Source organism: Mustelus asterias, chromosome 9 (assembly GCF_964213995.1).
Source record: "Mustelus asterias chromosome 9, sMusAst1.hap1.1, whole genome shotgun sequence".
Lineage (NCBI taxonomy): Eukaryota > Metazoa > Chordata > Chondrichthyes > Carcharhiniformes > Triakidae > Mustelus > Mustelus asterias.
The window spans coordinates 113,838,828-113,859,873 of record NC_135809.1 but is presented as its reverse complement, the minus strand read 5'-3'; the positions used below and the strand labels follow the sequence as shown (position 1 = coordinate 113,859,873).

The 21,046-nt window shown below is 44.1% G+C and overlaps 1 protein-coding gene across 7 annotated transcripts in view; it reads right to left on the bottom strand.

Moving 5' to 3' along the window:
• LOC144498942 (ovochymase-2) overlaps positions 1-21,046 on the bottom strand; it is a 78,693-nt gene that overhangs the window by 55,994 nt on the left and 1,653 nt on the right. For 6 of the 7 annotated variants that reach the window (XM_078220891.1, XM_078220894.1, XM_078220893.1 and 3 more), the window contains 6 exons: positions 17,727-17,836; positions 12,912-13,003; positions 8,933-9,105; positions 5,852-5,947; positions 4,246-4,397; positions 844-1,039 (listed from right to left, as the gene is read on the bottom strand). In XM_078220891.1, the coding sequence (XP_078077017.1) occupies positions 844-1,039; positions 4,246-4,397; positions 5,852-5,947; positions 8,933-9,105; positions 12,912-13,003; positions 17,727-17,836 (819 nt within the window). The remainder of the gene's footprint in view (positions 1-843; positions 1,040-4,245; positions 4,398-5,851; positions 5,948-8,932; positions 9,106-12,911; positions 13,004-17,726; positions 17,837-21,046) is intronic. The other variant, XM_078220898.1, reaches the window with a different exon arrangement.

Below are 21,046 nucleotides of genomic sequence, written 5' to 3'. Positions count from 1 at the left end.
CTATAGGGCTCTGTACTGAAAAGAAAATTGACTATTACATTCACCAGTATTGTGTAAGTGTTGAGAAGCGTTAGAGTACTTTTTCCATTGGGTAAAGGTGCATTCTAAACTGGAGTGAATGCTGCTTGCGAACCCAAAATATTATGATCTGAATTGACTTAAATCCTCAGCCCTCTTAAAGTGAAAAAAAACCTTCAGCAGCTTTCAGTTAAAGAACAAAAAACAGACAACTGGTGCAGGAGTGCATTTATTGACAGGATTGGTGATGTCCCCACCTGCCATCCTCCTGCCTGATTGAATGCCTCCTTTCTACCACTTGCCACATGGGAGGGGACAAGATTCCACCCTAGATGAGTGTTACACACAGCAATAACTTGCATTTACATAGCACCTGTAACATACTAAAGTCTCCAAGGTTCTTGACTTGACTGTTGTCAGACTAAATTTGACACCAAGTCATATCAGGCAATATTTGAACAAGTGACCAAAAGCTTGCTTAAAAAGTGCAAACCATTAAGGAGCTCGAGAGATAGAATTTTCCAGTCCCACCACCAAATGTCAATAGACATTTTGATGGGTCGGCAAATTTTCCATGGTGGGGCCCAAAATTCCTGGCCGGAGAGCATTAGGAAAGGGATTCCAGAGCTTGGAGAACGGGCAACTGAAGGTAAGATCACCAATAGTGCAGTAAAGTAGATGCACATGATTTGCAGATTCACAAAGGTAGACCATGCTGGTGCAAGCCCTTCTACCCTAATTCCACTTCCCTGTCCTTTCCCCATTTTCTTATACATAACTCTTATCCAATTGCACGGTAATAGCATGGTAATACTGTTTCTGTACCGTTTCCCATGGTTTGCTGAATCCATGACTTCAAAGCTTTGACCTTAGTGAAGATTCCAGGTGTCCCTCTTTTACTCGGCGATTTGCTGTTGTTGTCCTTCCAGCTGCGGCCACAGCCCATCCCCCATGATGTCACCCCAGTCACAGTCCAGGCATCTACTTCACCCCGGCACATCAGGGGACCTCCTGAATCACCCTTCAAAAGTAAAAGTAAGAATCATGCAACCAACCTCACTAAAATAAGTTGTCCTGTCATTATCACATTGCTGCTGGGGGGAGTTTGCTGTGTGCAAATTAGCTGCAGTGGACAAAAGGAGGACCTGGAGGCAGTCAGCAGCATCCAGAAGAGCGGGTGTAAAGATGGCATAAAGGCAATCAGCAGCACTAGATCTACCTTTGACAATCTCCAGTATTTGGTTCTAACTTTGGTACAGAGGATAAAGCTGATTGATGAGTAACTGGTAAGTTATTCTACTTACAATAAATAGTTTGTAAAAATGAATGTGTAACAGGGCAGCTTGGTGGATGGGATGTACATCCAGTGGAATGTGGGAAGTCATGGCTATACCCTGTGTCCGAGACAAATACATCAGCAAGAAGAGAGAGAGATTAACAGTTTAGGCCTATACTCTTGGAATTTATAAGAATAAGAGGAAATCAAATTGAGGTATACAAGAAGATAAAAGGAATGGATAAAGTAGACGTGGAGCGGATGCTTCCTCTTGTGGGGCATTCTAGGACAAGACGTCATAGTCTTAGGATAAGGGATAGCAAATTTAAAACAGAGTTGAGGAGAAACTATTTCTCCCAAAGGGTTGTGAATCTGTGGAATTCGCTTCCCCAAAGTGCGGTGGATGCTGGGACGGTGAGTAAATTTGAGGAGTTAGACAGATTTTTAATTGGTAATGGGTTGAAGGGTTATGGGGAGAAGGCAGGAAAATGGGGATGAGGAGCTTATCAGCCATGATCGAGTGGTGGAGCGGACTCGATGGGCCAAATGGCCTAATTTTGCTCCTGTATCTTATGAACTCATAATTGTCACTGGCTGCAGCAGGTTGAGCTCCAGGTTTCAGAACCTGAGTGGTGGCTGGATTCACTGCAAGGCAGAAAACAATGTGGATAGCATTGTCCAGGGAGGTTGACACCGTGCAGGTGAGGAGCATGAAAGCAGAGAGGGAATAGATGACCTTCAGACAATCAAAGAAACAAAGCAAGCAGTAGAAGTGTCTCTTGTGTCAGTCTCACTCGCTAAGCAGTTGCCCATTTTGGATAATAGTGTAGATGGTGGTTCACCAGAGATGTGTAGCCATAGGCAGGTCCATGGCACCACAGGTGGTTCAACTGGACAGCAGAGGAGAATGGAGAGCATAAGGAGCAAAGAATCACTACAGCACAGAAGGAGGCCATTTGGCCCATTGAGTCTGCACTGATTCTCCAACAGAGCATCTCAATCATGCCCCATCCCCGTAACCCTACGTATTTACCCCACCACTCCCCCTAATCTGCACATCTTGGGATACTAAGGTCAATTTAGAATGGCCAATCCACCTAACCTACACATCTTTGGATTGTGGGAAGAAACCGGAGCACCCGGAGGAAACCCACACAGACACGGGGAGAACATGCAAACTCCACACAGTCACCAAAGGCCAGAATTGTACCCTGGTCTCCTGCGCTGTGTAGCAACTGTGCTAACCACTGTGCCACCGTGCTGCCAATAGTGTTAGGGGAAAGACAGGTATTTCTGCGACCGTAGACACGATTCCCGCGTGGTATTTCACCTCCCTAATGCCACGGTCAAGGATGTCACAGAACAGCTACAGAACATTTTTCGAGAGGTGGGTAAACAGCTAGGGATTGTGGTCCACAAAGATAGAGGGATGAGATCCAGAAAGCAGATATTTTGGATTTAGGAATTAAATTAAAAGGCATGACCCCAGGATTACTCCAAGTGCCACTTGCTAGTGAACACAGGTATAGGAGGATTGAATGATTGAATGCAAGGCTGGAGAAAAGGTTTAGGAGGGAGGGAATCAGATTTCTGGGGAACGTGTACAAGATGGACAAGTTGCACTTCAACAAGACCGGTACTAACACCTTGGGAGAGATTTGCTGAAGCTGCTGCGGAGGGTTTAAACTAGATTCTTAGGGGAATGGGAGCCTGAAAGGGAGCTCAGATTGGAGGGAAGCAAAACTGGTAACAGGAAGTAGAAAAGTCGTAAGCAAAATTGGAAGGTGGATGAAGTGAAGGCAAGGCATCAAATACGATCAGAATACAGAATAATGTTAAAAAGACAAAGTTAAGGGCATTTTATCTGAATGCACGCGGCATTCATAACAAGGTGGATGATTTGAAGGCACAAATAGAGGTAAATGGGTCTGGTTTATCTGCAATTATGGAGACTTAGTTACAGGGTGACCAAGACTGGGAACCAAATATTCAAGCATATTTGTCATTTAGGAAGGATAAACAAAGGGAAAAGGTGGTGGGGGAGTGCTGTTAATAAGGGATGAGATCAGTGCGCTAGCAAGAGAGTATCTTAGATCAAATGATTAAGATGTAGAATTAGTTTGGGTGACACTAAGAAACAGCAAGGAGCAGCAAACATTGGTGGGAGTTGTTTATGTGTCACCAAACTGTGGTGGTAATGTGTGGTATAAATCAGGAAATCAGAGCTGTATGTAACATGCATAATACGGTGATACTTATTGGCACTAATGCTGTTGAGGGTGAATTCCTGGAGTTGTACAAGATGGATTTCTGGAGCGATACATTAAGGAACCAATGAGGAATTGTGCTATTTTGGATTATTTTAGATAAAGTATTATATAATTCTGGACCAGGGTGACTGTCTGTGTGGAGTTTGCTCATTCTCCCTGTGTCTGTGTGTGTTTCCTCCGGGCGCTCCGGTTTCCTTCCACACTCCAAAGATGTGTGGGTTAGGTGGATTGGCCATGATATATTGCCCTTAGTGTCAGGGGGATTAGCAGGGTAAATACATGGGGGTTACAGGAATAGGGCCTGGTTGGGATTGTTGTCAGTGCGGGCTCGATGGGCCGAATGGCCTTCTTCTGCACATAGAGATTCTATGATTCTATGAGAAAGGTCTTTGGCTGTAAAGTGCTTTAGGATGCCCTAAACTGTGAAAACTACTATAGAAAAGCAAGACATTTTTCTGCAACGAACACAGAAAATGCTGGAAAATCTCAGAAGATCTGACAGCACCTGTGGAGAGAGAAGAACTCTGACAAAATTCATCCAGACTTGGAACGTTGGCTCTGTTCTCTCTCCACCAATGCTGTCAGACCTGCTGAGATTTTCCAGCAGTTTCTGTTTTGGTTTCCGATTCCAGCATCCGCAGTAATTTTTAAGACATTTTGTTTTCTGATTCTTTCTCTTACCTGACATGCATCCTTCCTTCCATCAGGGAATCCTGCACACATGAGGGTTTCCCCTTTGAATCGTCTTATTACCGATTGCATCGCCTTTAAGCAGGTCTTGAAATCAAGGATGGGAAGCTCGACCTCATGCAAAGTGTTTGGTAATCTTCCACCTTGAGGACAACGGAAAAATAATCCTTCCTGAAAACTAGGTAGCAATGTCAATCTGAAGTGAAAGCACTGGTTAGGCTCCAGCTGGAACTGAAGGAACAAATGCTATATAAAATAAGTTTAGCATCCCACAAAAAACAGTTAGGTCAGGTAGTGGTGTCTGCAAGGGTATACCATGCACCAGGCCTCTTTAGGGTCTGGGATCTCAGGATCATCTAACAGTGTTTTCCTTTATTTATTCAATCATGGTATATGGATGTACATGGTATATTGCCCATCCCTAATCACCATTGAAAAGGTGGTGGTGATGTGCTGCCTTCTTGGCTTGCTAGGCTTCAGCAGGCAGCAATGTCAACCACACTGCCGTGGGCCTGAGGTGAAATATGGGCCCAGACCAGGCAAGGATAACGGGCTTCCTCTCCTAAAGCATTTTAGTGAAGCAGTTGGGTTTTTATGATAATCCAGTATCTTCATGGTCATCATTAAGCTGGTTATTGGTAGTTTATTTAATTAATGGAATTCAATTCGCACACTATGATGGTGAGGGGAGGTGGTGGCATAGTGGTATTGTCATTGCACTGGTAATCCAGAGACTCAGCGTAATGTTCTGGGGACTTGAGTTCGAATCCCACCATGACAGATGGTGAAATTTGAATTCAATAGAAATCTGGGATTTAAAGTCTCATGATGACCATAAAAATCATTGAAACCCGACAGTGCAGAAGGAGGCCACTCAGCCCATCAAGTCTGTACCGACAACAATCCTACCTAGGCCCTATCCCCATAACCCCACCTATTTACCCCTTAATCTACACATCCCAGGACACTAAGGGGCAAGTTAGCATGGCCAATGCACCTAACCTGTACATCTTTGGACTGCGGGAGGAAACCGGAGCACCCAGAGGAAACCCACGCAGACACGGGGAGAATGTGCAAACTCCGCACAGATAGTGACCCAAACCGGGAATCGAACCCAGGTCCCTGGAGCTGTGAGGCAGCAGTGCTAAGCACTGTGCCATGAAACCATTGTTGATTGTTGTAAAAACCCATCTGGTTCATTGATGTCCTTTAGGGGAAGAAATCTGCTGTCTTTACCTGGTCTGGCCTACACGTGACTCCAGACTCACAGCAATGTGATTGACTCATAAATACCCTCTGAACAAGCATTCAGTTCAAGGGAAACTAGGAATGGGCTACAAATGCTGGCCTTGCCAGTGACATCCCCATACTGTGAATGAATAAACAAAAGGACTCCTTGGCCTTACTCTGATATCAAAAGCCATGTTGAGGGAACGAGCGAAGGCACTGCCCACTACAGGCCATTGTAGACACTTTGATACTAGGTTAGGATCAGATACATTGGGATCCTGATCGAATAGGCCCTTCTCAGGGAACTGCTGCCATGGTTTTAATGAGCTAAATTCCAGTCCAATGCCTTTCTCGCTGAAACACTTACCCTCAGATAGCCGCCCCCAGCCAGCAGTGGTGCAAATGGTTCCTGTATCGAAAATGTCACCTTCTTTAGGAAGACAGGCTGGATAGATATTTTCACCTGGGATGGAAGGGCACAACAGTTTATCACTTCTCTTAGTTGTCCATGCAGATAAGTTGGCACTGGTTCTGTCTTGGAGACAGAGCGACTTGCCTCAGGTGTCACTCCAGACAGCCCCCGACAAACAGAGACTGCAGCTCTGACTCTAAATCCCCGATTAAAACCCAGCAAAGGTCCCATGTCTGGCGGCTGTGAGTGAACTCCATCCCTCCCTACATTGTAAAGAGTGGTAAGGGGTTCCTTTAGGTGCAGCCATGTGAGTATTCTCTGATTCAGAAGGTCATGGGTTAAAGTCCCATTCCAGAAACTTGAGCACAGAACCGAGAGATCAGACAGGATATTCATTTCTTTATTCTTTCACAGAACGTGGGGGTCACTGGCAAGGCCAGCATTTATTGCTCATCCCTAATAGTTCTTGAGAAGCTGGTGATGATCCACTTTCGTGAACAACAGTTCATGTGGTGTAGGTACCACCCGCAGTACTGGTAGGAAGGGAGTTTCCAGTTTTTTGACCCAATGACAGTGAGGGAACAGTGACATAGTTCCAAGTCAAGACGTGACTTGGAGGGGAACTCACAGGTGGTGTTGTTCCAATGTGTCTACTGCCCTTGCCCTTCTCGGTGGTAGATGTCATGGGTTTGGAAGGTGCTGTTGAGGGAAACTTTACCAGTTTCAATACACCTTGTCAATGCTACACAATGCTATCACTGTCCGATGGTGCAAGTGGTGGATAAGGTGCAAATCTAGTGGGCTGATTGATCCTGGATGGATTTGGGTCCTTGAGTGTTTTTGGATCTGCACTTCATCAAGCAAATGGGGAATATTCCATCACATTCCTGACGTGCCTTGTGAATGGTGGACAGGCTTTGAGGAATCAGGAATCATAAGGCAGGATTTTTACGACCTCTCTCAACACAAGACCTGAAAATCCCACCTGAGGTCACTGGACATTCCGATTGTCCACCCCTCGTCTCATGGCAGGTGGGACAGTAGAATTCCAGCGATAGAATCCCTACAGTGCAGAAGGAGGCCATTCGGCCCATTAGGCAACACCAACAACAATCCCACTCAGGCCCTATCCCCAGAACCCGACATATTTACCCTACTAATCCCCCTGACATTAAGGGTCAATTTTTCATGGTCAATCAACCTAACCCGCACATCTTTGGACTGTGGGAGGAAACTGGAGCACCCAGAGGAAACCCCACACTGATAGGGGGAGAACGTGCAAACTCCACACAGTCACCCAAGGCCAGAATTGAACCCAGGTCCCTGGCGTTGTGATGCGGCAGTTCTAACCACTGTACCAGAGTTCTTCACTGCAGAATTCCCAACCTCCACCCTGCTCTTGTAACCACATTGATCATGACATTTGTTAGAAGTTTTTTTAATAAGCTTGTTCAAGAGAGTAACACTGGGTATTACTCTGTTTTTATTGCCTTTCTCAACTGGTTACAAGGTCGATGTGAGTGTGGGAGGGAGTTTGGGGAGAAAGAAGTGTTTAGCTGTGATGATGCTCAGTCATGAGGATGTGGGACAGACTTGATGGGCCAACCAATCATGCCAGCCTATCAATTCCATATTTTCGCATGCAAGAAAGATAAAAAAAAGGAAGGACAAAAGAAAGTAAGGAAAGAAAACATCAAAGAGCTTCTAAGAAAATCAGAATACAAAGTGAACCTGGGTACACTGAGGTGGGAATGCTAGTGAATTGGACAAACCCAACAACTTCAGTCAGGGAGGAAAATCCCTTGTTCTGGCAGAAACTCTACCCTAATTTTCTCCATGGCTGCCCATCCCCACACCCCATCCAAATGTCGCAATTTCTAGATGAGTAAATAAGTTGTGGTTTACTAATCAGAAGGCACACTTCTCATTAATTAATCATTATTTCTTGTTCAATGAGTATTTCCACCTTTGTCAGAATCCTTAAATGGCAAATGTATAACACATTTCAGGTGGATGGAGCTATTACAAGGGGGCATAACTATAGGGTTCATGGTGGGAGATATAGGAAGGATATCAGAGGTAGGTTCTTTACGCAGAGAGTGGTTGGGGTGTGGAATGGACTGCCTGCAGTGATAGTGGAGTCAGACACTTTAGGAACATTTAAGCAGTTATTGGATAGGCACATGGAGCACACCAGGATGATAGGGAGTGGGATAGCTTGATCTTGGTTTCAGATAAAGCTCGGCACAACATCGTGGGCCGAAGGACCTGTTCTGTGCTGTACTGTTCTATGTTCTATGTGATTACTGGAATGCCCTTTAGTGTTAAATTATTTTCTGACACTGGGGGCATGGTGGCACAGTCTGGCGGCATGGTGGCACAGTGGTTAGCACTGCTGCCTCACAACGCCAGGGGCCCGGGTTCAATTCCCGGCTTGGCTGTGGAGTTTGCACATTCTCCCTGTGTCTGCATGGGTTTCCTCTGGGTGCTCCGGTTTCCTCCCACATTCAAAAAATGTGTGGGTCAGGTGGATTGGCCATGCTAAATTGCCCCTTAGTGTCAGGGGGACTAGCTAGGGTAAATGGAATGGGTTGTGGGCATAGATCCTGGGTGCGATTGTGGTCGGTGTAGACTCTATGGGCCGAATGGCCTCCTTCTGCTGTGGAGGATTCTGTGATTCTATAACATGAAACTGTAGAAATGCCTGTTTAATAATTCACAGAATGGTACCACACCGAAACAGATCATTCAGCACCCTTTTAGTACTGGCATCTTGGAGTGCCAATCACTCAGGCAGCTGGATTGGGATTGGAACTCATAACCTTCTGACAAAGAGGCAAGTGAATGCCATGGCTCAGGTCAGGAGAGATTGAAGACTTTGTTTACCTGCCAGTAGAAACCAGCGCTGCCAAGTTGCAAGTATGTACCAGCATGAAACCAGTAATGTATCAGTGCTATGAGGTAGAATCTGATGTTAGAACAACAGTCTTCACGGATACCATGTCAATAAATAAAAGTTGCTCAACTAAAAGTTACCAAAGATGAAGATGCCATTGAGTTCCAGAAGAGCAATGTCATATTCAACTGGGTAGGCAGCCTTGAATTTGGGGTGTATGATGACGCGTTTGACGGTTTGAGTTTGCTCCGCTTTCTCCAAGTTCTTCAGGTTGTATTCCCCAGCTGTCACCTTCAACACGGATAAGATGTTCCTGAGGCCAACCGAAAGAAGCAAAGGGTAACAAATACAGTATGTTACTGAGGATACATACTCTCCTATCAGCTGGAACCCACAGTGAGTGGACTAGTTGGCAATCTTCTCTCTATGCTCACTTCCCACTGCCTCAGCAAAACAGCCAGCATAATCAAGGATCCCACACACCCTGGACAAACTCTCTTCCACCTTCTTCCATCGGGAAAAAGATACAAAAGTCTCAGGTCACGTACCAACCGACTCAAGAACAACTTCTTCCCTGCTGCCGTCAGACTTTTGAATGGACCTACCTCATATTAAGTTGATCTATATAGCTATGACTGCAACATTCTGCACCCTCTCCTTTCCTTCTCTCCGAACGGTATGCTTTGTCTGTATAGCACACAAGAAACAATACTTTTCACTGTATCCTAATACATGTGATAATAATTCAAATCAAAAATCAATGCTCAAAGGGCTCGAAAGGGTTAGGTTATAAGGTCCGCTTTCTCAGGTGGATGTGAAATATTTTGTGACACAATTTCAAAGAAAAGTAGTGGAGTTCTCTCCCGGTTCTCTCCCGGTTTTCATCCTCCAGTCAACATCACTAAAACAGGTCATCTGGACATTATCGCATTGCTGTTTATGGGAGCTTGCTGTGCACTAGCTAACTGCCATGTTTCTTGCGTTGCGCAGTGACAACATTTTAAAAAACATAAAAGCAAAATACTGCAGATGCTGAAAATCTGAAATAAAAACAGGAAATGCTGGATAAACTCAGCAGGTCCGGCAACATCTGTGGAGAGATAAACCGTCTTACCTTTGCAACTATTAGCACTCTTTAGTTCATGATGGCACCATTAACACCCCCCTTTGTATTATGTCCTTGACACCTTTGTCAATCTCTCCTTTTGTTCTGTCCTACCTCTGACCTTCCATTCTGCCCCACCTCCTCCACCCATCTCTCCAACGATATGATTCATCACATTTCTGTCCCTCTTCAGTTCTGTAGAAGGCAACTCAATTCGTTAACTCTGTTTCTCTGTCCACAGATGCTGCCAGACCTGCTGGGTGAGATTTTATGGCCTCGCTCGGGCAAGAGCATAAAATCCCGCCTGAAGCCAACGGAGATTTCCGTTCTGGGTAGAGTTTCAGCCGCTGAGTTTATCCAACATTTCCTGTTTTTGTTTTAAAAATTATTCTAGTGGCTATAATTCACCTTGGGACGCCCTAAGGTTGTGGATGGATTGCAAACCCTCCTTTCTAGACTTGAACTTGTATTGCCTTGAGTTTAGAAGATTAGAGAGGTGATACAGTTTAAATGTTTAAGATCATCAAATAATTCAATGGGGTAGGTACAGAACTATTTCCTCTAGTGGAGAAAGGCCAGACAAGGGGCATATCCTTAAAATTAGAGTTGGAGGTCATTAGAAGTAATGTGAGAAAACACTTTGGCTCCCGCATCCCCCTGGATATCACCCCCCTCCCCCCCTCCCACCCACACCCACCTCCAGTCAATTGTACCACCACCCAGCCGATCGTTCCCCCCAATCTGACCCGACCTGGTCAATCGCCCCCCCCACCGTCATCCCAGCCCAGCTGTTCCCCCCCCCACTCCCTGCCCGATTGCTAGTTGCAGAGTGTACAGCTTCCACCCCCCCCCCCCCACCGCCACCCCCACCCCCCCCAATCCCCACTGCAGAGTGTGCATTTAATAAGGTGCCACATCAAAGATTATTACAAGAAATAAAAGCTTACAGTGTAAGTGGTAACATATTAGCCTGAATAGAACATTGGCTTTGCTCCACCTGCTCCCTTCCCTCTTATACAGTAGAAAATCCATCACACGTCTCCCTCTCTTATCTCTGAAGAAAAGTCATATAGACTCAAAATGTTAGCTCTGTTTTTCTCTCCACTGATGCTACCAAAACTACTAAGATTTTCTAACATTTCTGTTTTAATTTCAAATTTCCAGCATATATAATGCTTTGCTTTTATTGTAGAAGATTGGCTGGCTGGCCAAAAACAGAGAGTATGCATAAATGGGTCTTTGTCTGTTTGGCAGGCTGTGCTGACTGAAGTCCCACAGGGCATCCACTTTATTACTGCTTACATCAATGACTTAGATGAGAGGAGTGAAGGCACGGTAGCTAAATTTGCAAACAACACAGAGATAGGTAGGGAAAGTATGTTGTGAAGAAGACATAAGGGCTTTGCAAGTGGATATTGAAAGATTGAGTGAGTGGGCAAAAATTTGGCAAGTGGAGTATAATGTGGGGAATAATATTCACTTTGGCAGGAAGAATAAAAAAGCAGGGTATTACTTAAATGGAGAAAAACTGCAGAATTCCGAGGTGTAGAAGGTGCTCTTGTGCATGAGTGAAAAATGTTAGTAAACAGGTACAACATGTAATCAAGAAAGCTAATGGAATGCTATCTTTTAATATGTATGTTATGCTTCAGTTATACCAAGGACATTGGTGACACTGCATCTTGAATACTGTGTGCAGCTTTAGTCTCCTTATTTAATGAAGGATGTAAATAATATAGAAACATAGAAGGTAGGAGAAGGAGGAGGCCATTTGGCCCTTCGGGCCTGCTCCGCCATTCATAGAAACATAGAACATAGAAACATAGAAACCCTACAGTGCAGAAGGAGGCCATTCGGCCCATCGAGTCTGCACCGACCACAATCCCACCCAGGCCCTACCCCCACATATTTTACCCGCTAATCCCTCTAACCTACGCATCCCAGGACTCTATGGGACAATTTTTAACCTGGCCAATCAACCTACGATTCATCACGATCATGGAAACAGTTCAGAGGAGGTTCAAAGAACAAAGAAAATTACAGCACAGGAACAGGTCCTCCAAACCTGCACCAATCATGCTGCCTGACTGAACCAAAACCCCCTATCCTTCCGGGACCATATCCCTCCATTCCCATCCTACTCATGTATTTGTCAAGATGCCCCTTAAAAGTTAAAGTTCACTGGATTGATACCTGGAATGAGTGGGTTGCCTAATGAAGATAGGGCTTGTTTCAACTGGAGTTCAGAAAAATGAGAGGTGACTTGATTGAAGTATTTAAGATCCTGAATGTTCTTGGCAAGGTGAATGTGGAAAGAATGTTTCTTCTCATAGGTGTGTCCAGAACCATGACACACTGTTTTAAAATGAGGAGTTTCCCTTTTAGCACAGATGTGCTTTCTCTCAGAGGGTTGTGCAGCTTTGGAACTCTACCTCAGACCCTGCCTTTAGGCGGGGTCACTGAATATTTTTAAGGCAGCGGTAGATAGATTTTTGTCATGCAAGGGAATCAAAAGTTAACAGGGTTAGATCGGAATGTGGAATTCAGCACAAACAGATCAGCCATGATCTTATTGAATGATGGAGCAGGCTCGAGGGACTGAATGGCCGATTTTTGCTCCTATTTCATATGTTCGTTCGGCTTTTGAGACAGGGAGCTGGGAAGGTTAATTGAAAATGTCAGAACTGAAATTGAGTTGAGAGGTGAGAATGTGGAACATGCGACACGAAGAAACGGTTGAGGCAAATAATATGGATGTGCTTACAGAGAAGCTAGACAAACATATCAAGGGGTAATGAATAAAAGGTTATGCCTTTAAATCTATCAATCGATGCATTACCATTACTGCCCATTGAGTCCTCCCAGCTACATCGCGAAGTCATTAGTAGATAGGTTTAAATTAGGCAGACATAACAGATTTACTTTCACGGGAAGGTTTTTTAATTTTGTTCAATTGATTTTCTGTGATGAAATGAGTTTCTGGTGAAAAGAGGACAACTTCAGCATGTCTGTACCTGTCCCGGATGCAATGAGCGGCTGTCAACACCCACTTCTCGCTGATAATCGTCCCTCCGCAGTAATGGGATTTACGTCGTTTCAAAGAAACCTGCCAAAGTTTTGGACACCATTAAAGCCACAAAATGTACATCGAATCATTCAGCACAGAGGGAGGCCATTTGGCCCATCATGCCTATGCCACTTCTTTGAAAGTGCAATTCATTTAGTCCGATCTCTTTGCTCCCCACTATGGCCCTGTATTCGTTCATTGCTTTTCATTATTTCTGTAAATTCCAAGTGTTTTTAGCACCCTTTCAGGCAGTCAATTCCAGATCACAACAACTCTCCTCAGGTTCTCTTGTTAAATCTGTGGTGAACGACCCTTCAGCCATTGGAAACAGTTTCTCTCAATCGTAGAATCATAGAATCCCTACAGTGCAGAAGGAGGCCATTCAGCCCATCGAGTCTGCACCGACCACAATCCCACCCAGGTCCTATCCTCATAACCCCATGCCTTTACCCTAGCTAATATCCCCAACACTCAGGGGCAATTTAGCATGGCCAATTTATATAACCAGCACGTCTTTCGGACTGTGGGAGGAAACTGGAGAACCCGGAGGAAATCCATGCAGACACAGGGAGAATGTGCAAACTCCACACAGACAGTGACCCAAGCCGGGAATCAAACCCGGGTCCCTGGTGCTGTGAGGCAGAAGTGCTAACCACTGTGCCACCGTGCCACCCATCTTCCCCATCAAACTCCCCATCCTTTTTCATCACCTCTATCACATTCCCTCTTAACCTTTCCCACTCTAAAGAGAACAATTCCAGACTTTCTAGTCTTATCACTTAACTGAAGTCCTTCATCCCTGCTGTCACTCCAGTAAATGTTCTGTGCACCCTCTCCAAGGCTTTGCCATCCTTCCTAAAGTGCAGTGCCCAGAATCCAGCTATGGCCTATCCAATTATTTTTGAATTTATTTAGACTGGGTGGCTGCAAACAGATTTCAGCTAGCTAGCTATCCACCATTTACATTAACAATTTGAACTTTGGAATCAAAAATTCAACTCTTAACTGATGGCACAAATTGGGAAATGATAGTCATTTATAAACATGCAGAATGGGTAAATAATTAGAAAATTAAGTTCAACACAGATAAATGTGAGAGAGTATATTATGGTGTGAAGATTAAGGAAGTCAGTTGTGTAAGTATGGACTGAAGTGACGATGTAACAGATCAATCTTTGGCTGCATGCCATGACTACAGTGATGTCTGCTAGGCTACGAGATTGTACGTAAGGCATGATATATTAAGTCAAGTTGACCACTTCTGAACTTGCTAGCTTGATCTTTATGGAAAAAACAAGGGATGAGGCAGTGGAAAATACTAAGGCAAACCTGGGCAATTGACTCAGTACAGAATGTCCTGTGCGCTACATTCTAAGACAGGTGTGATGATACTGTGCCTTTGAGAAATGTTTTTTGTACAGGACCTGTTTTAACAGTCTGTTCTAACCGGTGCCAGCTGGACTGTAACCAGCAGCCCGGTATTGTTACTGCAGCAGCATAATTGTTCCTAATTGTTAGAATGTTTGTTTTAAGCTGGACTAATGCTGTTTTGTTGTTTTTAGTGTTCCCCTGGGGTTTTGCAGAATCAAACTTGATTGGGTTGATTGACAGTAATATCAGGTGACTTTGTGGAGCTATGCTTACACAGAGAAATCAAGGGCAGTCTGCTGGTTGGGATCTTTAGAGAGAGGTCGCATGCTCTGTCTCGCTTTCTCTTTCTGAATTTAGAGACTGGAATCTGCCAGGAAATAACTCTCTTTCTCTGCGATTCCACTGTTTGGGGGTGGACCTTTCTCTGGAGATTGCTGTATGTCAATTAGAAGACAGTTGTCAGTCTGGATTGCTGTCCAGAGGTGTTGAAAGGCTGGAAATCTAGCATCCCATAAGCATTTCTGCTTTTGGTGCTAACTGTCTTTAAAACAGAGATGGATAGGTTCTTGATCAATAAGGGGATCAAGGGTTATGGGGAGAAGGCAGGAGAATGGGGGTGAGAATCATATCAGCCATGATTGAATGGTGGAGCAGACTCAATAAGCCGAATGGCTTAATTCTACTTCTATATCTTATGGTCTCATGGTCTAACTGGTTCTGAAGAAGGGATTTACCTCTATGGGCATGTTGCTTAAATTGGAACTATAGAGATTGCTAGTTGTTAAGAATTATACTTTGTCAAGCTTAAGTATTTTAATTGGTAAAAGTTATGTTAATTCTTTTTGTTATATTCTAGCTGTGTTCTTTATTAAAGTTTGTTTTGCTGAAAGTTTTCTAGTGGGTCACTTGAATCATATTTGGAGCAAAATACCTTATGCCCACCCTGATGCCAAAATCAAAAAGAAAAATCAGGGTCTAGGCTAACTTCATAAAATACCTTGGAGTTTCTGATCTGATCCCTAACACAGGATATAGACAATCAGTTGACCAAAAGCCTGTAATGATAAGAAGTCAGGTGAGGGGTCTGTTCTTATTGCAAACATTCCATTGGTACAAATACTTATGATTGTCAAAATATTGTCAGGGTGAACATTTTGTAACTCCTTCTGATTTGATGGTAATCATTACGGTCAGAGGAGTGAGGAGCTTTGGAACATTGTGCAGGATACACCTGGCTGATACTTACCAAGCGTGTGGAATGCAAGGTCACTTTGAGAGTTTTGAGTCAAAAAGGGTACTTTGAAACAGTTCATTGGGACACTGTCCATGAGGGGTGACATCACCCTTGACCTTTTACAGAGCTGTCCATGCAGAGAGTAACTAATCTCTAATCATCACAGGTTCTGAACATGTACAGAGGGGTATAAAGAAGATGTGCCTCCCTTTGTTCCTCGCTCTACAGCCCGACCTTGGGCGACACGTCGGAAGTTGCATCATTCCCCTGAGTGTCTGAGCAGCACTCCGGGTGTGAGCAGAGATAAAAGGGGAACTAGCTGGGTCAGGTCAGGAAAAAAACGAGCATCATTTTGGGGAAAGCGTGACTCTGAATTAAAGTGGAGAGCTGGAGGGGAAGTACCAGTTTTTCTGTGGTCAGCGTGCCAGGGTGAAAGAGACCAGTATCTCTGCGGGTTAAGGAAAATATATTGAAGGGCAAGGCTGGTGGCTGTGTAAAAGTTTCAGCTTTGTGGGTATAACTGGATGTGTAAACCTTTGATCCCATAGCTTAAAGTTAGACAGGCCCCGTTGTCCTATGGATGAGGAGGATTCAGCTTCTGTGAGATATTTATAAAATGCGGACGCAACTGAATCGAAAGAGTTCAGATTGTGAGTTTTATTTCTCATTAATTGGTTTTGCCTGGTGTTATTGATCAGTGAGCTATTCACATCCTAGTGATTTTGAAACATATTTCAATAAGATTAGTCTGAGAATTTTATAGTCCTATACTTTTGCCAGTCATTATTTATTCTATTCGAGTCTGAATCCTCATAACAGTTCACATGTTACACTTAATACTCGGAAGGCACAGGTCTTTGTGAGTTAGAGGAACAATATCAGTCACTAAAGGTTGTGCCACAGGTTAACAAGGCCATGCCCATGAACTCTTCAAATCTCTCAACAAACTCTCCAAATCTCTACAAATCCTATCTTTTTGGCCAATTCCTGTCCCAATATCTCCTTCTCTGGAAGATTATCCCCTGTATTTATATTACTTTGAAGTTCAAAATCAGTTTCTTCCCAATCACCGTTTTAACTCTACTTTTCACACTTTAAAATTTGAACTTTGGGTTCCCATTTTCCTAGTTTACTCTGAAGTAATACGACGGATTTATCTGATCTACACCATTGAGTATTCAACATGCATTAATTAGGTTTAAAGTGGCACAGTGGTTAGCACTGCTGCCTCACAGCGCCGGGAACTGGGTTCGATTCCCGACTTGGGCCACTGTCTGTGTGGAGTTTGCATATTCTCCCCGTGTTTGCATGAGTTTACTCCGGGTGCTTCAGTTTTCTCCCACAGTCTGAAAGACGTGCTGGTTAGGTGCATTGGTCATGCTAAATTCTCCCTCAGTTTACCTGAACAGGCGCCAGAGTGTGGCAACTAGGGGATTTTCACAGTAACTTATTTTTGTGTTAATAACAGTGTTAATGTAATCCTACTTGTGACTAATAAATAAATAGACATATATACTTTAGCTAATATATAGATATTAAGGCATAGGGAATTAAAACAATACAGCTTCTACTGGTAACAGGATAACATGAGAAGCTTCAATGGGCCGAATAGTTGACTTCCGTTGCTGTTTCAGCTTCCTTCTTTCTAGAATGTAAACTTAGCCTTCTCTTCACCTCCTTCATGATTGATTTTGGTAAGCTCTGTGCCTTTCCTAACACATTGACAAAGTGTTATCAATAATTCAGCATCCCAGCAAACTGAGTGGATGGTATCTCTGTGGCTGGACACATTCACTTAGATACCAGTTCACTGAATACGTGATCATGTCACTTGTAACTGTTAAAGAACCTCTCGCAATACTCAGCTGGCAGTTGTTGACTCTGACTCGATGTGGAGATGCTGGCATTGGATTGGGGTGGGCACAGTAAGAAGTCTCACAACACCAGGTTAAAGTCCAACAGGTTTATTTGGTAGCAAAAGCCACTAGCTTTCGGAGCGCTGCTCCTTCTTCAGGTGAGTGGGAGTTCTGTAACTCAGATTCTGGGACTCAGACTCAGCCAGTTGGTTTAGAGACCAATGCCCACTTGGCCACATTAATAGCCCATGGATTTCATCAACCGTGTCTACCTTAGGCCCTCGGACACAATATGCTCTACCTGCCAAGGGTGTGCTCCAGGCTCCGACTCCTTGCCCCCAACAATACGATTCCACATGTTCAGCAAAGACGGGACCCCTCCCTGTGCAGGATGAATGCCACACTTAGAAACTTAGAAAGAGAAAAGATAAGAACAGTTAATTTCAGCTTGTTTGCAATTTGGAAAAACTCGAGGCTCCCAGTTTTAGTGGGAAACCCCTAAACACATTCGTATGTCATTCCCCTCCTAGCGATTTGAATGGTGCTATTCATCCATTTATCATAAACAGACTCATGCTTTTTTGTCTCAAAACTATACTTTATTCGTAAAGTTTGTTTAGGTATATTACATAACAGTTCAAATTTAACATTACTTAAGTGCAACGCATTTTATTTTGAAGCAGTACATCAGGTACCTCACTACACTTGCCGTTACAGGTTATATTTACAAGGTACATTTACACTTCATGTGCATACAATCCAAGGGGTTTTACATGGTTTTCAGCCCTCTCCTTATACTATGGTGGGAACTCCTTAGGTAGTGGTCTTTTTCCATTGAGGCTTTGAGGCAGATGCCCCAAACTATATTGCGTCCCTCTGTATGTATGGGGCGGCACAGTGACACAGTGGTTAGCACTGCTGCCTCATAGTGCCAAAGACCCCGGTTCAATTCCAGCCTCAGGTGACTGTCTGGTGAAGTTTGCATGTTCTCCCTGTGTCTGCGTAGGTTTCTTCTGGGTGCTCTGGTTTCCTCCCACAGTCCAAAGACATGCGGGTTAGGTGGGTTGGCCATGTTAAAAATTGCCCCTTCATGTCAGAGGGATTAGCAGGGTAAGTGAGTAGGATTATGGGGAGGGGGCCTGGGGTGGGATTGTTGTCAGTGCAGGCTCGATGGTCCAAATGGCCTCCTTCTGTACTGTAGGGGATCTATGATCTAGGAATGTAGTCCAGGAGTTCCATAAACCCTATCTCTTTGATCCAAGCTGTTGGTCACTTGTCCTAATATCTCCTTATTTGGTTCAATGCCTAATCTTGTTTGATTTACATTCCTGTGAAGTGCCTTGTGATATTTTGCTACACCAAAGGCAATATCTAAAGGTAAGTTTTTGTTGTCTTATATCCTCATTGATGTAAAGAATGTTGTTGTCATGGTTTAAGTTTCCACTCTTGATGAAGTACAGTTTGTACTTCCACTGTTACAAAACTCAATGCCAAGAACATTAAACACAACAGGTTACACATATAGGGGGTGAATACATTTTGACCATTCATGCAAAACAAGCAACAGAAAATAGGCTTCCCATTTTAAACTCCACACGACTTTCATTGTCAATGGAAGAGGGTGACATAATGGTATATCTCACTGCATTAGTAATCCAGAGGTCCAGTCTAATCCCCTGGGGAAAAACATGTTCAAATCCCACCAAGGCAGCTGGTGGAATTTAAAGTCAATAAATCTGTAATTAAATGTCCCAAGACGTGCCGGTTAGGTTGATTGGCCATGCTAAAAATTGCCCTTAGTGTCCTGGGATGTGTAGGTTAGAGGGATTAGTGGGTAAATATGTGGGGATATGGGGGTAGGGCCTGGGTGGGATTGTGGTCGGTGCAGACTCGATGGGCTGAATGGCCTCTTTCTGTACTGTAGGGTTTCTATGATCTTTCTATGATCTAAAATGGTGACCATGAAACCATAGTTGATTTGGTTTAAAAACCAATCTGGTTCACTAATTTGCTTCAGGGAAGGAAATCTGCTGTCCTTAGCTGGTCAGGCTGACATGTGACTCACATCCACTGCAATGTGCCTATTGCAGACAATTGTCCTCTGATGCGGCCTAGCTAGCCACTAGAAAAGATATGCCACAGAAGAAGGCCATTTGGCCCATCATTCCTGTACTAGCCGACGGGGGCAGCATGGTGGCGCAGCGGTTAGTATTGCTGGGACCTGGACTCAATTCCCGGCTTGGGTCACTCTCTATGCGGAGTCTGCACATTCTTCCTATGTCTGCGTGGGTTTCCTCCGGGTGCTCCGGTTTCCTCCCACAGTCTGAAAGACTACTGGTTAGGTGCATTGGCCATGCTAAATTCACCCTCAGTGTACTCGAACAGGTGCAGGACTGTGGCGACTAAGGGATTTTCACAGTGACTTCATCGCAGTGTTAATGTAAGCCTACTTGTGACACTAATAAATAAATGGATCTATCTAGCTTAATCCTCATTTTCAGCCTTGGTCTGTGGCCCTGTAAGTTATGGCCTTCAAATGCATATCCAAGTGTTTTTTAATGAGGGTTTCTGCCAATTTGCCTCTACCAATTACTTTAAACTGCCCCCTGGTTATTGACCTATCTGCTAAAGAGGTCCTTCCTATCCATTCTAGATAACCCTCATTATTTGGCACACCTCAAGTAAATCAGCCTCTGTTCCGAAGTAAACAATCCCAGCCTTTCCAATCTTTCCTTTTAGCTAAAATGCTCCATTCCTGGCAACATCCTTGTAAATCGTCCTCTCAATTGCGATTCTGCCCTTCTTTCAATGTGGCGACCAGAATTATATGCAATCCTCCATTTGCTGTCAAGTTAGAGTTTTCTACAGTTCTCGCACAACTGGCACAGTGGTTAGCACTGCTGCCTCACAGCGCCAGGGACCTGGGTTCGATTCCCGGCTTGGGTCACTGTCTGTGCGGAGTCTGCATCTTCTCCCCGTGCTTGCGTGGGTTTCCTCCGGGTGCTCCGGTTTCCTCCCACAATCCGAAAGACGGGCTAGTTAGGTGCATTGGCCACACACTATATTCTCCCTCAGCATACCTGAACATGTGCCGGAGTGTGGTGACTAGGGGATTTTCACAGTAACTGCATTGCAGTGTTAATGTAAGCCTACCTGTGACACTAATAAATAAAAATGAACTACTCTATGTCTCTAGTAATGGAAAATGACGAGTTCTCCCCAGTTTCCTGAGCTAACATTTACCCCTCAACCAAAATCTAAAACAAACTATTTGCTCATTTTCTCACTGGTGCTGTGGAAGTTTGCTGTGCACAATTTGTCTGCTGCATTACAACAGTGCCAGCAATTCAGAAGTACTTCAAAAGTGACTGTAAAGCTCCTTTGGGATATCCTGAGATTATGAAAGACGCAAGCTTTTCAATCCTAAGGAAACTTGTTTTACATCTCTCCTGATTTTTACTTCCGTTGGAATTGTTTAACCGTTTTAAGCTATTACACAGTCAAAATCTAACGCTGAGTATCACCATTATAACTGGGGGATTGAACCCATCTATATAAACTGAGAAATTGCTTTGGGTGATATCAGCAGATGAAGGTTTAAGGGGTTCCTATGCAATTCCC